The sequence below is a fragment of the Ceratotherium simum genome, chromosome 15 (genome assembly GCF_057802395.1).
Source record: "Ceratotherium simum simum isolate JZ-2026a chromosome 15, ASM5780239v1, whole genome shotgun sequence".
Classification (NCBI taxonomy): Eukaryota; Metazoa; Chordata; class Mammalia; order Perissodactyla; family Rhinocerotidae; genus Ceratotherium; species Ceratotherium simum.
In genome coordinates, this window is record NC_141914.1 from 29,961,985 (window position 1) to 29,980,108 (window position 18,124).

Genomic DNA, 18,124 nt, shown 5'->3' on the forward strand with positions numbered 1-18,124 from the left:
TCAGCCTGCTGTGCATTGCCCTTCAATCCAGCCAGCTCCTCTGGACAGACAAAGCCTTTATGTTTCTGTTTTGTTTTTTTTTTTAAAGTCAGCATTCACCATTATTAGCCTTTTCCTTTGATCCTTTAACAGTGCCACATGCCGTAAAATAAAAATGACAGCTTTCAGATTGATTTAGGAACAATGATCTTCTCGGCAATTAGATTGAAGAATTTAAACACCTTGGGAAAAAGATAGATCCAAGTAGTGAGCCATCATCTCAGATGAAATATTAAAGTTTGTTGTGTATGTGCCTACACTGGAAAGGAATATTTATTATTTAAATCAGGTGAAGAATCCTATATCTAATCTCTTCTGTATCCTAATGCTAAGTATTTTCTTGTGGACTTCTTTAAAGTGGTGGTAATAACTCTTTTTAGCTATGACAATAAAGAGGCTACTAAAGGAATAATCTTCAAATCTTAATTTGAATTTGAATTTGAATTTTCTCCCCCCAACCCCGGATCTCATATAGCTTGTGACCACAATTTTTGCCTGTAACTTCTTGGAGGCAGTGCAGCGTGTGCTGTGTTTTGCTGACAGAGTAAACCGGAAGACCTTTAAAAGCACTTAGTTACTGTTTCCCATGCTCTCAGTGCCGCCACGTGTCCACCCCACAGTCTTGGGGAAGGAAAGACTAGTAGCTTCCTGGTGGTTGTCTCAATAAGATGAGAAGACCTACCAAGTCCAACTATGAAAAAGATTGAGAGTTTTCATTTTAAAGTATTTCTGCTGTTCTCCACTGGCCAGTTTAGAAACATATGTTTCAAAATATATGTGTCATAGCAAATTTGCCTTTCTTGATCATGAAGATATTTTGGGTGTTAATGTTAGAATGCCTGTCGCAGTTACGTTATGCTTCTATTTTGTGAGATGACTTCAGTTGAGATCAGACCTAGTTGCAGCCTGGGTTATATGTTGATGGCAAAACAAAACAACCTGGGATTCAAATTTTGCTTTGGGGAAGCAACAACCAAAATAATTAAAAATTGACTGTTCTTTGAGGTGAATGTAACTACAGGTCTTGGTATAGTCATTTAATTTTATTTCATTTACTTCCAATTTCAGTTAAGATGAATTCTGAGGGCCTCTGTTGAATTTACATTTCTGTACAATAACCACAGACTCTGCTTTCTTGTTCTTCAAGAATTATTTATCTAAAATCACATTCATTGAAAACATCAGGATTGACCAGAAGGATTTCAGTGACAGCAGAGCTTTTTATAATGAAATAATACTAAGAAATAGTACTTGCTTTATACCTTTCTATGTACGTCTTTCCAATTGTGGAGCACCAGGGGAAACCATCATTATGAAATTAAATTGTTTTTTTTTATATTAATGAGAATTTGGCTTTAAAAGAAGTGATTGACATTAAACATGATCTAAGTTCTAATTTTGACCTAACAGTATTAACATCATGCTTCATGTTTTGAAAGGTGATAGTAACGGTAACAGTGATATTTTTACACTCCTTTCTTCCAAAAATGATCAAGTGGCTAAGTTGCTAGGAGCAATAATGCCAAAAGATGGTTTGGGATAGAGTATGAGGGTTTCCATATTAAATATTAAAAATGTTTTCTCTTTCTGAAGAGTTGAAAGAATAACTTTCTTTCAAAGAATCCATGTCTGCAAGTTATTTTAGAAATTTATCCATATACAAGAGGATAGATAGGTACATAAAAGTAAATATAAAGTGAAGTAAACTACATTGACAATTTAAAAATCTAACCTTAAAAAATAATGTGTTCCTAAATAATTGAAAGCTGACTTTTTTAATACATGAATTTTTTTTCATTTGTTCTCAGAAGTCATTTCCTCTTATTTTTCTGTGCTGTGAAAGTACTATGCTTTAACCAACTCGTTAAAAACCGCCAGCCCTTCATCTACTGGAGTGTGCTTCTTTTTCCTTATTTTCTTAGGAGTCGATGGATTGGTGGGCAAAATGCTTCTCGTCCTGGGCCCTGCACTTTAGAGAGAAGGTGCCAAAGGCGAAGTACATGCGCCTGGCTCAGGAGCTCTCGGTTGATCCGGAATGGCCACCCAGACCTCAGACGACGACAGAAGCGAAAGCCTTCGCTCAGGGGAACGGATCCTGTCAGATCACCATCACATAGCAGTTCCTCAGTCTCAGTGGTGTGCTGTAGCAGTATCGAGGAGAACATAACTTTAGGACTTTCTGATCCTGTGTGTCAGAATGGCATCATTTCAGTTTATGTCCCTTCTGATATAGTAGCTGATTGGAGAGGCTTTTTTTTTTTTTTTTTCTCCTTAAAGCAGAAAAATGATTGGCCTGTCAGTTAAATTAATCAGTCCGCCAAGTCCTGTATCTTCATTCAATAATTCTAAATATTATATATATTTCCAGAATTTTCTTGTCACCTCAGTGATACTCTTTATATAGGGTACAGAAGAAAGTTGGTATTTGGTAGGTTTTTAGACATTAGTTTTGAGACCTAGTTTATACCTTTAAATTTATTTTCACAACCCCCTTATTAGAAAAAGTCCTCATTTATATACAGGCCCTAAATTTGCGATTGATAAATAAAAAGGGTGTTAATTGGCCTCCAGTGAAAATAGGTAGAAAAGCCTGTTTTCATTTGATTCCAATATTTCTCCCACAGAATTCTCTATAAACATACACCAGTTCCCTTGGATAGCCTAGAGTTAGGAGTGAGTTTTATGGTGTTGCTTATAGAACAACTCAGGTAATTTCCATTCATGGTTTTATATTTTCTGTACAAACTGCCTGGGTTTTTATTTTTCTAATCAGCAAGGTGCTTCACTGCCTTCTTGAGATGTCCCTCAGAGCTATGAAATGGATCTTGTGCTATATCTGGTGTCGGTAGTATAATTTGCTTCAGTTAAATGTTGTAGAACCTTTTTCACTAGGAAAAAAAGGTTATTTCTTTTGGCAGTAGATGTAGATCTGTCTCTAGTATCTTTTCATACCTGTTTTTTTCTCTCAGGTTTTGTATTATTTTAAATATTTTCTTCTACGTCTTTAATTACCTAAAGACATGGGATAATAGTGAGTTGTTTTTTGTTGTTTTTAGTTTTTTGAGTTAGAATTTTACCTCCTGAAATTTTTAAGGTTTGATGTATGTCTCTCCTATCAATAATGAGGCTTTAAATATGAGTGGTTTTTGAATGACTGCTGTTTTTTCAAAGCAATATGAACTTGATGAGAGTTTGTTTTATGCCATTAGGTGGCGCCAGAGGTCAGAGCTTACCTATTTTGGATTGGATGGTTACAAATGAGCATATTTGGTTGTGGAAATTTCTGGGAGAAAAAAAATTGATATACAGTTAAAGAAGAGACGTTCATTGAGCCAAAAGAAATATGGAAAATATATTTCACCTTTCTGTTTTGCCTGGTTAATGTTTAAATTCTCAACACAATTAACTTTAAAAATGCCTCTATAGGTAAGATCCAGCAGCTTGGCAAAGCCCACAGTTATGATAAACAAGGAAACTGATATTGCTGTAAGATGGATACTAAACTACTAAAACTATGTGACGTTATCCTATATTCCTCCTTAACCAGTAGCAGGCTTGTGCTTTCCACTAGCTGATCATTATTGTCCTGATATATATTTACCAATTTATCAAATGTTACCCAGAACCGTAGAACCAAATGGTTCTCATTTTTTATGCTGCAGAGACCTGAATGATATTTGGTAACTGTAGAAAAATGTAAGTTACACTCAGGATCACTGTTAATTGCTATTGCCACTGATGATTCTTACAAAAATATAATTGAAGTTTTCCATCAAAAAGTATGATACAATATAAATACACATTAGATGATAAGAACAATTGTTCCATGAATGATTCTATGAAGCTATGCATCTTAGACCTCTTGAGCTGTGAATTAGCACTGTTTTCTATAGTTACTTATTCTCTTGATTGTTTTATAATTTCCACATTCATTTTCTATATGTACAAGTGTTATTCTTGAGTAATTTCCCAGAATTGTAAATTTTATTCTTTGATTTAAATACTGAAGCATATAATTAAATTGCTAAGTAGCAGCTTAAAAATCCAGTTATCAGATTGTATTTAGCATCTTTAAGAGCATAATCATAAAGAGCTATATTTTTGACACCCTCCCTTTTTTTTAACATTTAGATTTTATAAGGGTTTTATATCTCATCTGTCCATATTATTTTCAAAGGAATGAGGTTTTTAGGTAGGTGGAAAAGCATTTAGGAAGTTAGATTTGAACATAGACGAAGTGGGTCATTCAAATTTGTAATTGATGGCTTCCAGAATGCTATTTGAAGAATGTCTGTGAGTCTAGGTGTGGGTCCTACTCAGTGCCATAGGTAGACTGAATCCTCTCTCTGTAGGTCACCATTACATAGTAATTTTGGTTCTGAATTTCACATTAAATTATTTGAGTGTATACAGACCTAAATTTTAAAATCTGTATATATATTATTTTGATGTATTAAGATGAATAAATATTGCCGATTTAAGTTTTATTTATGCACATACTTAAAGGACAGAAATGTCCAAGAAAGTAATTGTTAAATAATGATATGTAACTTTTTAACTTTTTAAATAAATAACAGGATTTTTAATGTGTGTCTCCCTCAGGGTTGTTTAAAGTTTTTTTTCTCCCTCAAATATATAAATAGTAGTAACTATATGTTTTGTATCTTCTAGCACCAACTGCTGTAAAGCAATGCTGCAAACAATGCTTGAATAAAAGTGGCTAAGCCAACAACAAAACAAATACTTTTTGTATTAGTTTTATAATCCTTACATTCGAAAGCTTTCCAAATTGCACTTGCATTTAAGCAAAACTGTTGCAGTTTTTACTCTATTTATTTTTGTTTCCCATGTTTTTGAAAATACTGCACAGTTTCAAGGCATGGTAAATAATATATCAGTGTTTATGTATTCTGTTCCCAAAACGGCTATAGACATGATATCCAGAGAAGAGCAAAATTCAAGCTTTAGAAAACATTCTAAGATTTCATGCCTGCAGCTTTGACATATCTGAAAATAGGTCTTTGTATATTTATGGTGGGTGGTGGTTGGGCACTTTTAACAAAATGTGGGATGTTAATTTTTGTACAGTCTGTGGGCATTTACACATATTTTTAATGTATTAAAATTTGGTAATTATGTGCACATTAAATTAATTAGTTATTTCCTGTTATGATTTGTGAATTCCCTAAGACTTTGGATTTTTTTTAAAGTAACTTTATATCAGAAATGATACTGCATCTTTATATTTTTAAAATTGTATTGCTGCTCAAGAATGGTACCCTGATGTCAAAAAGGCATATGTCATAATTGTACATTCACTGTAAATAACCTTATGAAATCTTTTTTGATTGAAGCTATTCAAAATAAAAATTTAAATGAATAACATTTTTTTTTCTGTGTCTTTATACATTTGTTTGCTTTTTATTCGAATACTGCCCTCTCTAGATTTATTTTCCTGCTTAATACTTTTCCATTTCTTTCTTTTTTTTCTGTTTTTTTAAACTTTGGATTTTTGAAGGAAATAAGTACTACATTCCACATACATCATGTCTGTGACCATCCGGTGGAAACCCATTAGTCAGAATCAATGTAGAGCCAAATATGAAGTGTCAGGAGGTCTGAGGGAAATGATGTAATGTCAGACTAGAGACTTACAAATTAATAATTGGGAAGATCAAACCAAAGGATCAATACCATGTAAGACATGGTACCCTGGTATTGTGGGTTCTACAGGAGCTGGTGTCTTCTCTGTGGTCCGTGTGGCTCACTGTGGTGGGATGGTGGATTGGGTGGTCTGAAGGCCTAGTCTGAACCTAAGTTGTTTCCGTTCACTGTGGTTTGTGTAGCAAACGATCATGTCCCCACAGCCTCCTAGTTTTTCTCCTTCCTCTTCCCCCTCCATCATGGCCAGCTGCTTTATTCTGAGTGTATATTACAGAAGGACAGAGGGAGTTCTAGGAGTTTGAGTGAGACTGTCCCTGTTCAAAGTTGGGGTTGTGGTTACTCCGTAAGTGCAGAGAGGTCCCTGCTGTGCCATAGCCTCTGAGTCTCCCCTACGGAGGAGGAAAAGCATATCTCATCCGGGCAGACACCCGCCTTTGAATGGCCAAACCCCATAGGCCAGGCTTCTGTGACTTATATAGAAGCTGCCCCTTAGGACAGCAGATTTCTGACCCGTTTCATGGGTCCAAAATCTAAAGGTCCTGAAACACTGGAGCCTTCAACTTCATTGCTCAAAATACTTGTCAGTACCTTGTCCATTTGTTCAGTGGATGGACTCACAGTGTTTCTCCACTGTCTGCAGCCTCCATCGCCAGTTTTCCCTTCCTGGGCAATAGGAGTGTCCTAATCTCTTCAAAGAAAAGAACTTGGAGGCTGTTCTGATTGGAGGTCTTCCTGGGGAAAGAGGCTAAGGAAGCTTCACCAGAATTGAACTCGGAAGTTTTACTCTGATTATTCCGCAGAACTTCTCCCCAGTCCCTCGGTCACTCTGGCTCCCTGGCATTCTCATGGGCGAGAGGCCTTTCGCCTGGTGTGCACAGCTGACTCACTGGGTCATCGGAGTAGCTGTTCTGGGCTCTGGAGTTGCTTCCCTTGATCAGAGCCGAAAGAGACCCCCCACGACACCTGGCAGAGGCAGTGGCTTTCCCTGTGGTTTAGGGCTGATGACTTAGAGGATCATTTCACTCAGTGCAGCATTTACTGGGCTTTGACTGCATCTGGCTGCATCAAAGGCTGATTGGATTTCAGTGCCTTTTCTACAACATCTGCAAGTCTCATGGATGGGAGGACTTCTCTCCCAACCTGGGTAAAATAATTTAAGAACAACTTTTGCTGTACCACGCAATAATTCCAGAGGTTGGTGTTTTTATTCCTTCACAAATCAAGCATTGACTTGTCTCAGTATTTTTTTTAATACCTGTATTCTTACCTTTTTTCTTAAATGATGCCATTTCCCTTCCAAATCACTTTGTTTTTGCATTAAAGTTTCTTAAAAAATAATAGTGATATAAGCATGCTTAATAAAAATTCAAATCTCACACAAAGGTACATAAATATAAGGAAGGCCCACTATTTCCTGGTTTCTCCCCCAAAAGGTGAGCACTCAAGTTTCTTGGGTGTATCGTTCCATAAAAAATATTTATGTATATATCCTCATATAAGTATGGTTTAAAAAATGCTGCTCAAATAGAATACCCTTTTATATGCTACACTGCCCTTGTTTTATGTTATTCAGTATATCTTAGAATTTATGTCAGCATTTGCAGCTCGACTTGGTTCTTTTTAAAGCCATGCGAGGCATCCCATTGCATGGGTACCATAATTTAAACGATTACTTCCCTGCTGATGGTCATTTAGGTTTTCATTTTTTTTTTCCTATTACAAGCAATCGTGCAATAAGTGTTTTTGTGCATGTCTTAATGACCATATCCATAGAGTATATTTTTAGCAGTGGAACTGCTGGACAAAGGATATGTATATTTTAAATTTGGTTGATATTACTAAATTTTCCTCCAAAAAGTTGCCCCAATTTATATTCCCACCAGTGTAGTATGAGAAGGTCCATTTCTTTACACTTCATAAAACACTGGATATTTTCAGGCTTTAAACATTAAAAGGTTATTTCAGTGTTGTGTTGGTGTAGGGATTATCAAATAGCCCAGAAAAAGACCCACACATTCATGAGATGTTGGCTCACGACAGTGCTGACACTGTAGCTCTGAGGGAAGAAGGGATTGATATATATAAATGGGGCTAGGACAGCTGGTTATCCTCATGGAAAAAAATAAAATTGGACTCACATCATACACAAAAGTCAGTTCAAAGACCTTTCTAAATGCAAAGGGCAAAACTAAAACTTGAGGCATGATAAGGGAATATTTTTCTGAGTTGGCAGGAGAGGATTTATTTTAATAGACACAAAAAACAAAAGATTGATAATTTTGCCTATATTAAAATGTCTGTCCATCAAAAGACATAAGGAAGGTGAAAAGGCAAACCACGAACTAGTTGAAGATTTTTTGTAACACCTTTAACTGGCGAAGGATTAGTATCCAGATTATATAAAGAATGCTGACAATGCAGTTTTTTAAAAGACATAAGCATTTTGCATGTAGAAAAATAAGCAAAAGAAAAGAACCTAATTTCTCAGATGAAGTACAAGTGGCTCTTAAAAATATGGAAAGATGCTCAAGTTCATAATTAAATGGGAAAATGAAAAATTAAAACCATACTGAGACAATTGTTTCATATGAATGGCAAAAGTTCAATTTAAAAAATCAATTCCAGTGTGGGCAGAGCTGTGTGTCACAGGAACTGTCATACACGGTAGGTGGCATCATATATTAGTACAGCTATTTTGGACAGCAGTTTGACATTCGTAAGTTAATTTAAACATGTAACACCCTTCAACCCAGTAATGCCATTGTTGAACATATTCGAGAATGTTTTTAGCCTTGTTATTCCTAGAAAGAAAAAAGGATGAGTGGAGCCTTTGAGAATGTTCTTAGCCTTAGTATTCATGGGGTGGGGTGGATACTGGAGTAGAGAACTGGGGCATTGTGGCATGAAAAGGAAGACCCAAAGGAAGTGTGGCCCATCTGGGGGCGGGGCTGCTGCCCTGAGCCAACTGTGTCATTCAACTTTTCCAGCATCACAGAGTGGTATTGTGCTATTTATGGAGAAGCTTCTCTCCCTCCTGCTCTTACCAGTTTGACAGTAGGACTTAAGTTATATGATCTCTTTTTCAGTGAAGATATTTGTCATTAAAAGCCAGAATATGCCCTCTGAGATAGGGTCCTTTCCATGACTTTTTTTCTGATAAAGTCTTTATCCTCAGGATGCAAAGATACCTCCCTCTTCCTTTGGAAAGTGCCGAATCATAGGCAAAGCTCTAAGCCTTTCAGTTGCTTTGGGGCACAGCACCATTTCAGGTAAGGCCAAATATTTTAAAAGTTAATATTGGCAACTGGAGGGCTCGGTTAGTCTGTGTGTACATACGAAATAAAATGTAGTACAAGAAACGGTTTGGGAAACACTGTTTTAGCAGATTAGCAATACTATGTATTTCAGTAGTATTTTTAATTAAGCATCTTCGAAATGATAGCTCCTTATTTATGGCTCAATCAGAAATACTACTCTCCAATTCTAGCTCTGTGACCTTGGCTAAGTTACTTAAACTTTCTGTGCCTTAGTTTCTTCCTCTTTTAACTCGGGATAATAATAGTACCTACTTCACAGGGTTATTGTAAGGATTAAATGAATTAATTTAAATAAAGCCCTGAGAACAATGCACGGCATGAAGTGATCGGTATGTATCACCTGCTTTTCTCAGCGTGGCTCACAAGGTGTTTCCTATTTTGGGGTGTTCATTGTTTGGTAGAGTAAGTCAGTACTGTGGCTATAGCATGATGGTGATCAAAGGGATCAGGTGGTGGTTGCTGTTTTAACAGACTTTGCTGTTCCTTTCATGGCTGTTGGTTAGAGCCACTCCTGGGTAAGTTATAACATCAAGAGCAGGGCTGTTTTCACAGGGGCACTGCTCTGTGATGTCTGCAGCTTGAATGTGAGAATAATTATTCTAATTAACTCCCTCTATGTAAAGATTTTAAAGTATTGAGTGTTCTCTAGCTTGAAAACGCTTTATTTCAATGCTTTAAACTGAAGGTAGAAAATCAGTAAAATAAAAGAATTGAGACCTCGTAGTGTAGAAGGAATGTCTTTTCACCACCCAGGAAAATGTGCACTCCTAAGAAGAGGGGGACTCAGTGGTATCTGGATAACATTCAAAGTCAGCGATAATCCTGGCGAAAGAGACATGCCTCTGCAGGGTTGCGAGATCGAATATGAGCGTTTGCCCTTGTGTGTTGCCCACAGACCTCCCGCTGTTGCCTTTTCAGACATGCTGCGGAGCGCCCTGCTGTGCGCCGTGCTCGGGCTCCTGCGCACCCAGGCGTTCCCCTGCCCGCCAGCCTGCAAGTGTGTCTTCAGGGACGACGCGCGGTGCTCCGGGGGCAACGTGGCGCTCATCGCCGCGCTCGGCCTGCCCACCAACCTCACGCTCATCCAGCTCTTCCAAATGGGCCGCGGTGCTTTGCAGAATGACAGTTTCAGCGGCATGACCGTCCTGCAGCGCCTGATGCTGTCCGAAAGCCACATTTCCGCCATTGCCCCCGGCACCTTCAACGACCTGATAAATCTTAAAACCCTGAGGTTGTCGCGCAACAAGATCACTCATCTTCCACGCGCGCTATTGGATAAGATGGTGCTCCTGGAACAGTTGTTTTTGGACCGCAATGAACTAAAGACCAAAACATGTTTCAGAAACTGGTTAATCTGCAGGAGCTCCTTTTGAACCAAAATCAACTCACTTTCCTTCCTGCTAGCCTCTTCACAAATCTGGGCAACCTGAAATTATTGGATTTATCGGGAAACAATTTGACTCACCTGCCCAAGGGATTGCTTGGGGCACAGGCTAAGCTTGAGAGACTTCTGCTCCACTCGAACCAGCTCGTCTCTCTGGATTCGGGTTTGTTGAATAGCCTGCGCGCCCTGATGAAGCTGCAGCTCCACAGAAATCACATCCGTTCAATCGCACCTGGTGCCTTCGACCGGCTCCCAAACCTGAGCTATTTGACTCTTTCCAGAAACCACCTCGAGTTCCTGCCCTCTGCTCTCTTTCTTCATTCGCACAATTTGACTGTATTGACCCTGTTCGAGAACCCTCTGGAAGAGCTCCCGGAGGTGCTCTTCGGGGAGATGGCCGGCCTGCAGGAGCTGTGGCTGAACGGCACCCGGCTGCGCACCCTGCCCGCCGCCGCCTTCCGCAACCTGAGCCGCCTGCAGGTGTTAGGAGTGACTCTGAGCCCGCGTCTGAGCGCGCTCCCGGAGGGCGCCTTCCGGGGCCTGGGCGAGCTCCGGGTGCTCGCCCTGCGCTCCAACAGCCTGGCCTCGCTCCCCGACGGCTTGCTGCGCGGCCTCCGCAGGCTGCGCCGAGTGTCGCTGCGCCACAACCGGCTGCGGGCCCTGCCCCGCGCGCTCTTCCGCGACCTCAGCAGCCTAGAGGAGGTCCAGCTCGACCACAACCAGTTGGAGACCCTGCCTGGCGACGTGTTTGAGGCTCTGCCGCGGCTGGCGGAGGTCCTGCTGGGGCACAATCCTTGGCGCTGCGATTGCGGCCTGCGGCCCTTCCTGGCATGGCTGCGGCAGCACCCGGGCCTCGTGGGCCGAGCGGAGCCCCCACAGTGTCGCGGCCCGGGGCAGCGCGCCGGCCTGCCGCTCTGGGCCCTGCTGGACGGTGACCCGGGGTGCCCGAGCACCCGGGGCCCGCCTCCCGACTCTCCCGCGGACAGCCCCCCCGAAGCCCCCACCCAGCCGGCCCTGCTCGCGGCCTCCGTCCGCCGTGCCTTGGTGCCTAGCAGCTCAGAACCCTGGGCGTGGGCCCACCTGGTGGCGGAGGGCAAGCGTCAGGACTATAGCCCGTTCTGGGGTCTTTATTTTCTGCTTTTAGCCACTCAGGCCATAATAACCGGGATCATTGTTTGCTATGATTAAACTCGGCCGGCTCTTTTGAAAATTAATCAGAGAGCTCTTGTTTGAGTCAATGGGAAAACCTTGCAATTAATTGAAACGTGACAAGTGTGTTGTCAGATGTGGCTCTGGGGAGAATCCAGATGGGCTGGGCTGCTGCCATTCCCCTCTCCTCTACCATCCCATCTCTGGGTCTTCCCCCTCCCCGCTCCCTCTCCTCGGAAGGAACCTTAACATTTGTCAGTTGTGACTGCCGCTTTGCCCCCCGCCCCACAACTGTGTGCCCCTGGGGACACGGGTTGTGTTTGGCCCATTCTGTGCCCACCGTGCCTGGTGGAGACAGGGGGGCTCTTCAGTGTTTACTGAGGAAGGGTGCAAATGAGCCAGCCAACTCCAGGCCAGGGCCTGTCTCCTGCACATTGTAGGTGTCTGGTACATGTTTGTGAGATGAATGAATACAACGAACACGCTATCTAAGCGATGGTGGCTTTTCCTGGGGGAAAGGATGGATGGTTCTCTTTATCTACTTTTGTTTGAAAAGCAGAACTCTTCCAGTTCTTTCCCATGTCCTGTTTTTTTTCTCCCTTTATGTATCTCTGATCTGCGGGCTACTGGGGAGAGCGCTGGACTCCATTCATCGGCTGCATGTTTTCAGAGTCAGCCCACTCTGTGACAGGCTGAGAGATCAAGAACACACAGCTTACCCCAGGAGCTCAGCACCCAGTGACAGTAGCCATTGCAGCCTGGGGTCTGGGCTGAGTGCCAGGGAGCAGGAGGAGGGCCATCAGGAGGGCAGGGGGAACAGAGACTGCGGGGAGGACTGGGAGCTCCCCTGGAGGTCTGAGTGTGGGGCAGGGAGGGGCCACTGACTCCGAGAGTCCTGGTATGTGTGCCTGTGAAGACCTGCTCTGCGCGTTTGTGTAGTCTCTGAGTTTCTGCTTGCTTCCTACGTGGGTGAAGTATGTCATTTTGACACTGGGTTGGTTTTCATTTCCTGGAAATAAACGCTACCTCATTTCACAAGTATTTATGGAACACCTCACATGTGACAGGTGCTCATGAATGTAATGATCAGCTTGGTTTCTAGTTTATTATACTGGGATCACGTTCTCATTTATTCCAATTGAGAGCAGTAAAACCCTCGTTGCTTTAACTGGATGTTTGCGCTTGTGAGACACAGTGGTTAAAACATGGGCTGGAGAGTTGACAACTGTGGGTTCAAATCCCAGCTCCACCACTTACTAACTGCATGGGACTTTGGGCAAGACACTTGACTTCTCTAAACCTCGGTTTTCTCATCCCTGGAAAGGGATAAATAGTACCTGCCTCATAGAGTTGTTGTGAGAATTAGAGGCAATAAAGCTTATGATGACTTAGCCCAGTGCCTTGTATACAATAAATGCTCAATAAATGTTAGCTCTTATTAAATGGTGAGTAATTATCACTGCTGTCATGATTGCTGGAGAAGAGCTTTGAGTTGATTTTTTCTCTGTGCATATAAAGGTGAGAGCAAATTTTCTCAAATCGGAGCTTATATTCAAACCAGTTTGTCTTCCCTGTGGGTGGTCTCAGCCCTGTGTGGTTAGGCTCTGTGCTCTGAGTCCAGAGCAATGGATCCTCTGAACAACACCAACTGGAGGTGGAGCACAGATCGCTGGGTTCTTGGCATCTGTAGGTGCACTGCTTCTTCAAGGCCAAGTTCAAATGTCTCCTCCTGGTAAAGCCTTCCCTGACTGCCCAGGCAGACTAAACAGTTCCCTGCTGCGTGCCCACCTCTCAGGCTACCAGGCACTGGGCACCACCCCCCACCTCCCATCCCCTCTTCTGGTCCTGCTTACCCTTCACTCCAGAGTGTGTATATGTTTATGTGCCTCCTGCACTGTAGGCTCCTTGGCTTGACCTTGTCTTATTTATTTCCACTGTTTCACGTTTTGCAACTACCTCATATTTTTTGCTGCAATGTAAACTCTAGTCCTAATCACTCTGCTCTCTAAGCCTCCGTTTCCTCACCTGTAGAGTGAAGATAATAATGTTCCTTACCATTGTTGCAAGGACGAAATGAGATACCAAATAGTTAAGTCAGTGGCTGGTGCATATGGGGCCCAATAGGCTGTTATGATGATTAGCTCTTTCAGAACACACCATGTCCTAACATGTCCCAGTGCCTCTGCATATGTCCATTCATTCAGCAAGTACTTGTTGAGTATCTCCTCTGTACCAGGCACTCAGTGGAGGGATAGAGCAGTGGAAAAACAAAGAATATGCTCCCATGGGGTTACATTTTGGTGTCCCCTCCAACTAAAACATCTCCCCGGAACCCCTGGTCGTTATCTTCTAATGTTCAAAAAAGTATGGGGAACAACTTTGAAGGCCTCAACCAGCTTTGTAAAACCTTATACTTTGCTTTATTTGCTTCAGATATTTTTGTAGCAGAGTAAAACACGACAGATAAAGTTGAAGGCTCCTGTGTCTCTCTTCCCCAGTCTCATTCCTCTCGTCTCCTGAGAGGTAACCTACCGACTAAAGTTGGTGTGTTACATCCCGATGCCTGGTGTTTTTATACTCTTACTACATGCGTCTACAACTCTGAACAAGATGATGTAATGCTTCGTCTGTTTTCAAATTTTATATAAATGATGCTACTCTCTATATAGCATTCTTCAACTTTTTTTTCTAGGCTAACATTTTTGAGATTTATCTGTATGAAGCATCTGGCCCTAGTTCATTCATTTTAATAGCTGAATAATATTCTATTGAATGAATGTACCACAATTTATCTATTCTGTTGTTGATGGACATTTATGCTCCATCACAATGTGTTTTTTCTTTTCTGTTTATTTCTCGTTATTCCACATCCTCCCCAACTCTGGATAATGTCAGAATTTTTAATTTTTGTCAATCTGTTGGTTATGAAATAGTATCTCGTTGTTTTATCTTCTATTTCCCTGACAACTGGTGAAGTTGAACTTACTTTGAAATGTTTATTGAACATTCAGATTTCTTCTGAGAATTATCTGTGCATAGACACTGACCCCTATATAACGGGACATCTTTTCTTTTTCCTATTGATTTGTGAGAATGCTTTACATATCCTGGACACTAATCTTCTGTAAATTATTTGCTTTGCAACTATCCTTTTTCAGTTTGGGCCTTCTTAGTTCAGTTTATCTATGCTGTCTTTTGTGGAACAGAAGGTTTAATTTTAATCTAGTCAAATTTAGCATTATAACTTTATAGTTTGTGCTTTAAAAAAAATCTTAAGAAATTCTTCCTACTTTCAAGTCATAAAAATAGTCTCCTATATTTTCTTCTAAAAGTTGTAAGTTTTGTTTCTCACATTTAGGTCTTTAATCCACATGGAATTTATTTTTGTATACGGTGTGATGTAGGGAACCAACTGTATTTTTTCCAAATGTATAGCCTGTTGTCCCAGACCACTGTTTATGTAGTCCATCCTTTCCCCTCTGCTTTGTAAAGCCACCCCCGTCATTAATCAAGTTTCCTTATATGCATAGGTTGGTTTCTGGGTTCTGTAGCCTAAATCATTGGCCTGTTTGTCCAGTCTTATATCATACTCACTGTCTTCATTATTGTAGCTTTAATAATTCTTGGTATGGGGTCACCACTCCACCTTGTTCTTCTCCGGGAAAGTCTCATCTATTCTGGGCCCTTTGTAATTCTATGCCCATTTTAGGTTCAGCATGTCAAGCTCCACTGAGAAACCCTACTGGGATTCTGATAGGAATCACAGTGAATTTGTAAACTAAATTGGGAGAGAATTTGCATTCTTTTTTTTTTTCTTGGTGAGGGAGATTGGCCATGAGCTAACATCTGTTGCCAATCTTCCTCTTTTTGCTGAGGAAGATTGGCCCTGAGCTAACATCTGTGCCCATCTTCCTCTATTTCATATATGGGACGCCGCCACAGCATGGCTTGATGAGTGGTGTGTAGGTCCATGCCTGGGATGTGAACCTGTGAACTCTGGGCTGCCAAAGCGGAGCGTGTGAACTTAAGCACTACGCCACCAGGCCAGCCCCGATAATTTGCATTTTTTATAATACCTGGTTCACTCGTCCATAAACATGGTTCATCTTTCCATTTATTTAGGTCTTTTCTAATCTTTCAGTCTTTCAGAATTTTTTCCATAGAAATCTTGCACAGATTGTGTTAGATTTATTCCTAGGTATCCTCCTCCTTTTTTGAATTGTTGTTGCTACTGTAGATGATATTTTTTTAAAAAATTACATTTTCTAACTGTTTATTACCAATATATAGAGATGGAATTTATTTTTACACAATTATATCTGACAGTAATTCTAAGTTGCTTCCTCCTATTAAACGCTTATACCTTTTATTTATTTATTTTTCTATTAAAAAAGTCTTATCTGCACTGGCTAAAACCTCAATACAATGTCAAAGAGAAACAGTGATGGTGAGCATCCTTAAAACCATCCTGATTGCAAATTAAATGCTTCTAATGTTTCATCAATAAATGTGACATTTCTAGCCCTAGTTTGCTAAGTATTTTTTTTAAACCATGAGTAGATGTTAAATTTTATCAAATTTTTTTTTCATCCATTAAGATGTTCATATAGTTTTTCTCCTTCAATGTATTAAAGTGGTGAATAAAATTTACAGATTTTGAAAAGTCAATTTATTCTTGCATTCTTGAAATAAACCAAGCCTGGTCCTGCATTTTAAAATACATTGTTAGATTTGGTTTGCTAATATTTTCTTTAGAACTTTTATCTGTTCATTAATATTTCCTGTAAATTTTTAAAAAATAATGTCTTTGATTTTGACTGTATAATCTAAATTATACAGTCTCATAAAATGGGTGGGGACCATCTCTCTGGAACAGTTTGTAAAAAATGGGATTCTCTTTTCCTTGAATGTATTCTTTTTTTGTTTTTGTTTTTTGGTGAGGAATATTGGCCCTGAGCTAATGTCTGTGCCCATCTTCCTCTACTTTTCATGTAGGACGCCACCACAGCATGGCTTGATGAGCGGTGCGTAGGTCCGCGCCCGGGATCCTAGCCCATGAACCCCGGGGTTGCCAAAGCAGAGCATGCGAACTTAACCACTACACCACTGGGCAGGCACCTCCTTGAATGTATTCTAGAACTCCTTTCTAAAATGATCTTGGCCTGGTTTCATTGTGCATGTGTATTAGTTATCTACTGCTGCATAACAAATACCCCAAATCTTAGTGGCTTAAAACAAAAAAATTTTTTATCTCACAGTTTCTGAGGGGCATAAATTTGAGAGCAGCTTAATTGGGTGGTTCTGGCTCAGGCTCTCATGGGTTTATCAGTGGAATGATGGCTGGGACTATCGTCATCATGACAGGGGCTGGAGGATCTGTTTCTCTCCTGGTTGTTGGCAGTTCTTTGCTGGCTGATGGCAGGAGGCCTCTTCATAGGGCTGCTTGAGTGTCCTCATGACATGGCAGCTGACATCCCCCAGAGCAAGTGACTTGAGAGAGAGATATCAGGATAGAAGTCACAATGTCTTTTACAGTCTAGCCTCAGGAGTCACATTTCATCATTTCTACTGAATCCTACTGGTTTCTGAAGGTCAACCCTATTCACTGAGTGTGAATACCAGGAGGCCAGGATAGCTGGGGGCCATTTTGGAGCCTGGCTACAACAGTATATATACGTATGTGTGGTTTATTTCTAACTACTGATGTAATTTTTTTCAGTGGTTATGGATCTATTCAATTTTCTATTTCCTCAGATTTGTTACATTATATATTTTTTAGGAAATTGTTCATTTTGTCTCTAAGTTTTCAAGTTCGTTAGCCTAACCTTTTTCATAATATTTTAATTTCTATTTTGCTTTAAAATCTCTGCTGTATCTCCTAGTTGTCCCTTTTTTCATCCCTAGTGTTGTTTGTATCAGTCTTCCTTTTCTCATGATCAATCTTGTGATATTTTTTTCTATTTTATTAAATTTTACTCTGAACAATCTTGGCACTTTGTTACACCTTTCTGTCGTGTCTTCATTTTGTAGTTCATTCATTGTCAGCTTCTCTCTTTATTATTTCCTCCATTTTCTTTGAGTCTATTTAGTTATTTTTTTCCTCAGGACTTCTTAAGTCGGAGACTTAGTCCATTAAGTTTCATTCTTTCTTCTTTTTAAGGATATAGATTTCCCCTAAGTACTGCTTTAGCAACAGTGCCTGTGTTAAGCTGCCATATTACTGTTAATGCTACTTCTCTGTTATTGTTCAGTTCTGTTATTTTCTCACTTTCTTTGTGATTTTTTCTTTGAACTGAGTTATTTAGAAGTGTGCTTTTTATTCCAATTTTTTAACCTTTCTTTTATTGATTTCTAACTCAGTTGTGGTCTGTATGATTTCAATTCTTTGAATATTCTTGAGACTTGTTTTATGGCCTAGAACATAGTCAACTATGATTCAACTTCAGAGTTCTAGTACCATATGTAGTTCTTCTAATGATTATATTTGTAACTTAAAATTTCACCTTTATTTCTTGTTCTATCCACTAGGCATGGTCTCTATTTTTTTTTATAATTTTATTTATTTATTTTC

At 40.2% G+C, this 18,124-nt stretch overlaps 2 protein-coding genes across 6 annotated transcripts in view; both read left to right on the top strand.

Annotated features, from left to right (window-relative positions):
- ATP13A3 (ATPase 13A3) overlaps positions 1 to 5,424 on the top strand; it is an 85,236-nt gene extending 79,812 nt beyond the window's left edge. For all 5 annotated transcript variants that reach the window (XM_087439840.1, XM_087439838.1, XM_087439837.1 and 2 more), the window contains one exon: positions 1,962 to 5,424. In XM_087439840.1, the coding sequence (XP_087295966.1) occupies positions 1,962 to 2,156 (195 nt within the window). In that variant the 3' untranslated portion in view covers positions 2,157 to 5,424. The remainder of the gene's footprint in view (positions 1 to 1,961) is intronic.
- Positions 5,425 to 8,573: 3,149 nt separating this feature from the next.
- GP5 (glycoprotein V platelet) lies at positions 8,574 to 12,369 on the top strand. The gene is given in 3 exon segments (XM_004444005.3): positions 8,574 to 10,340; positions 10,343 to 11,576; positions 11,578 to 12,369. Coding segments are annotated over 3 exon segments (1,905 nt in total). The 5' UTR covers positions 8,574 to 9,754; the 3' UTR covers positions 11,663 to 12,369.
- Positions 12,370 to 18,124: the final 5,755 nt, after the last annotated feature.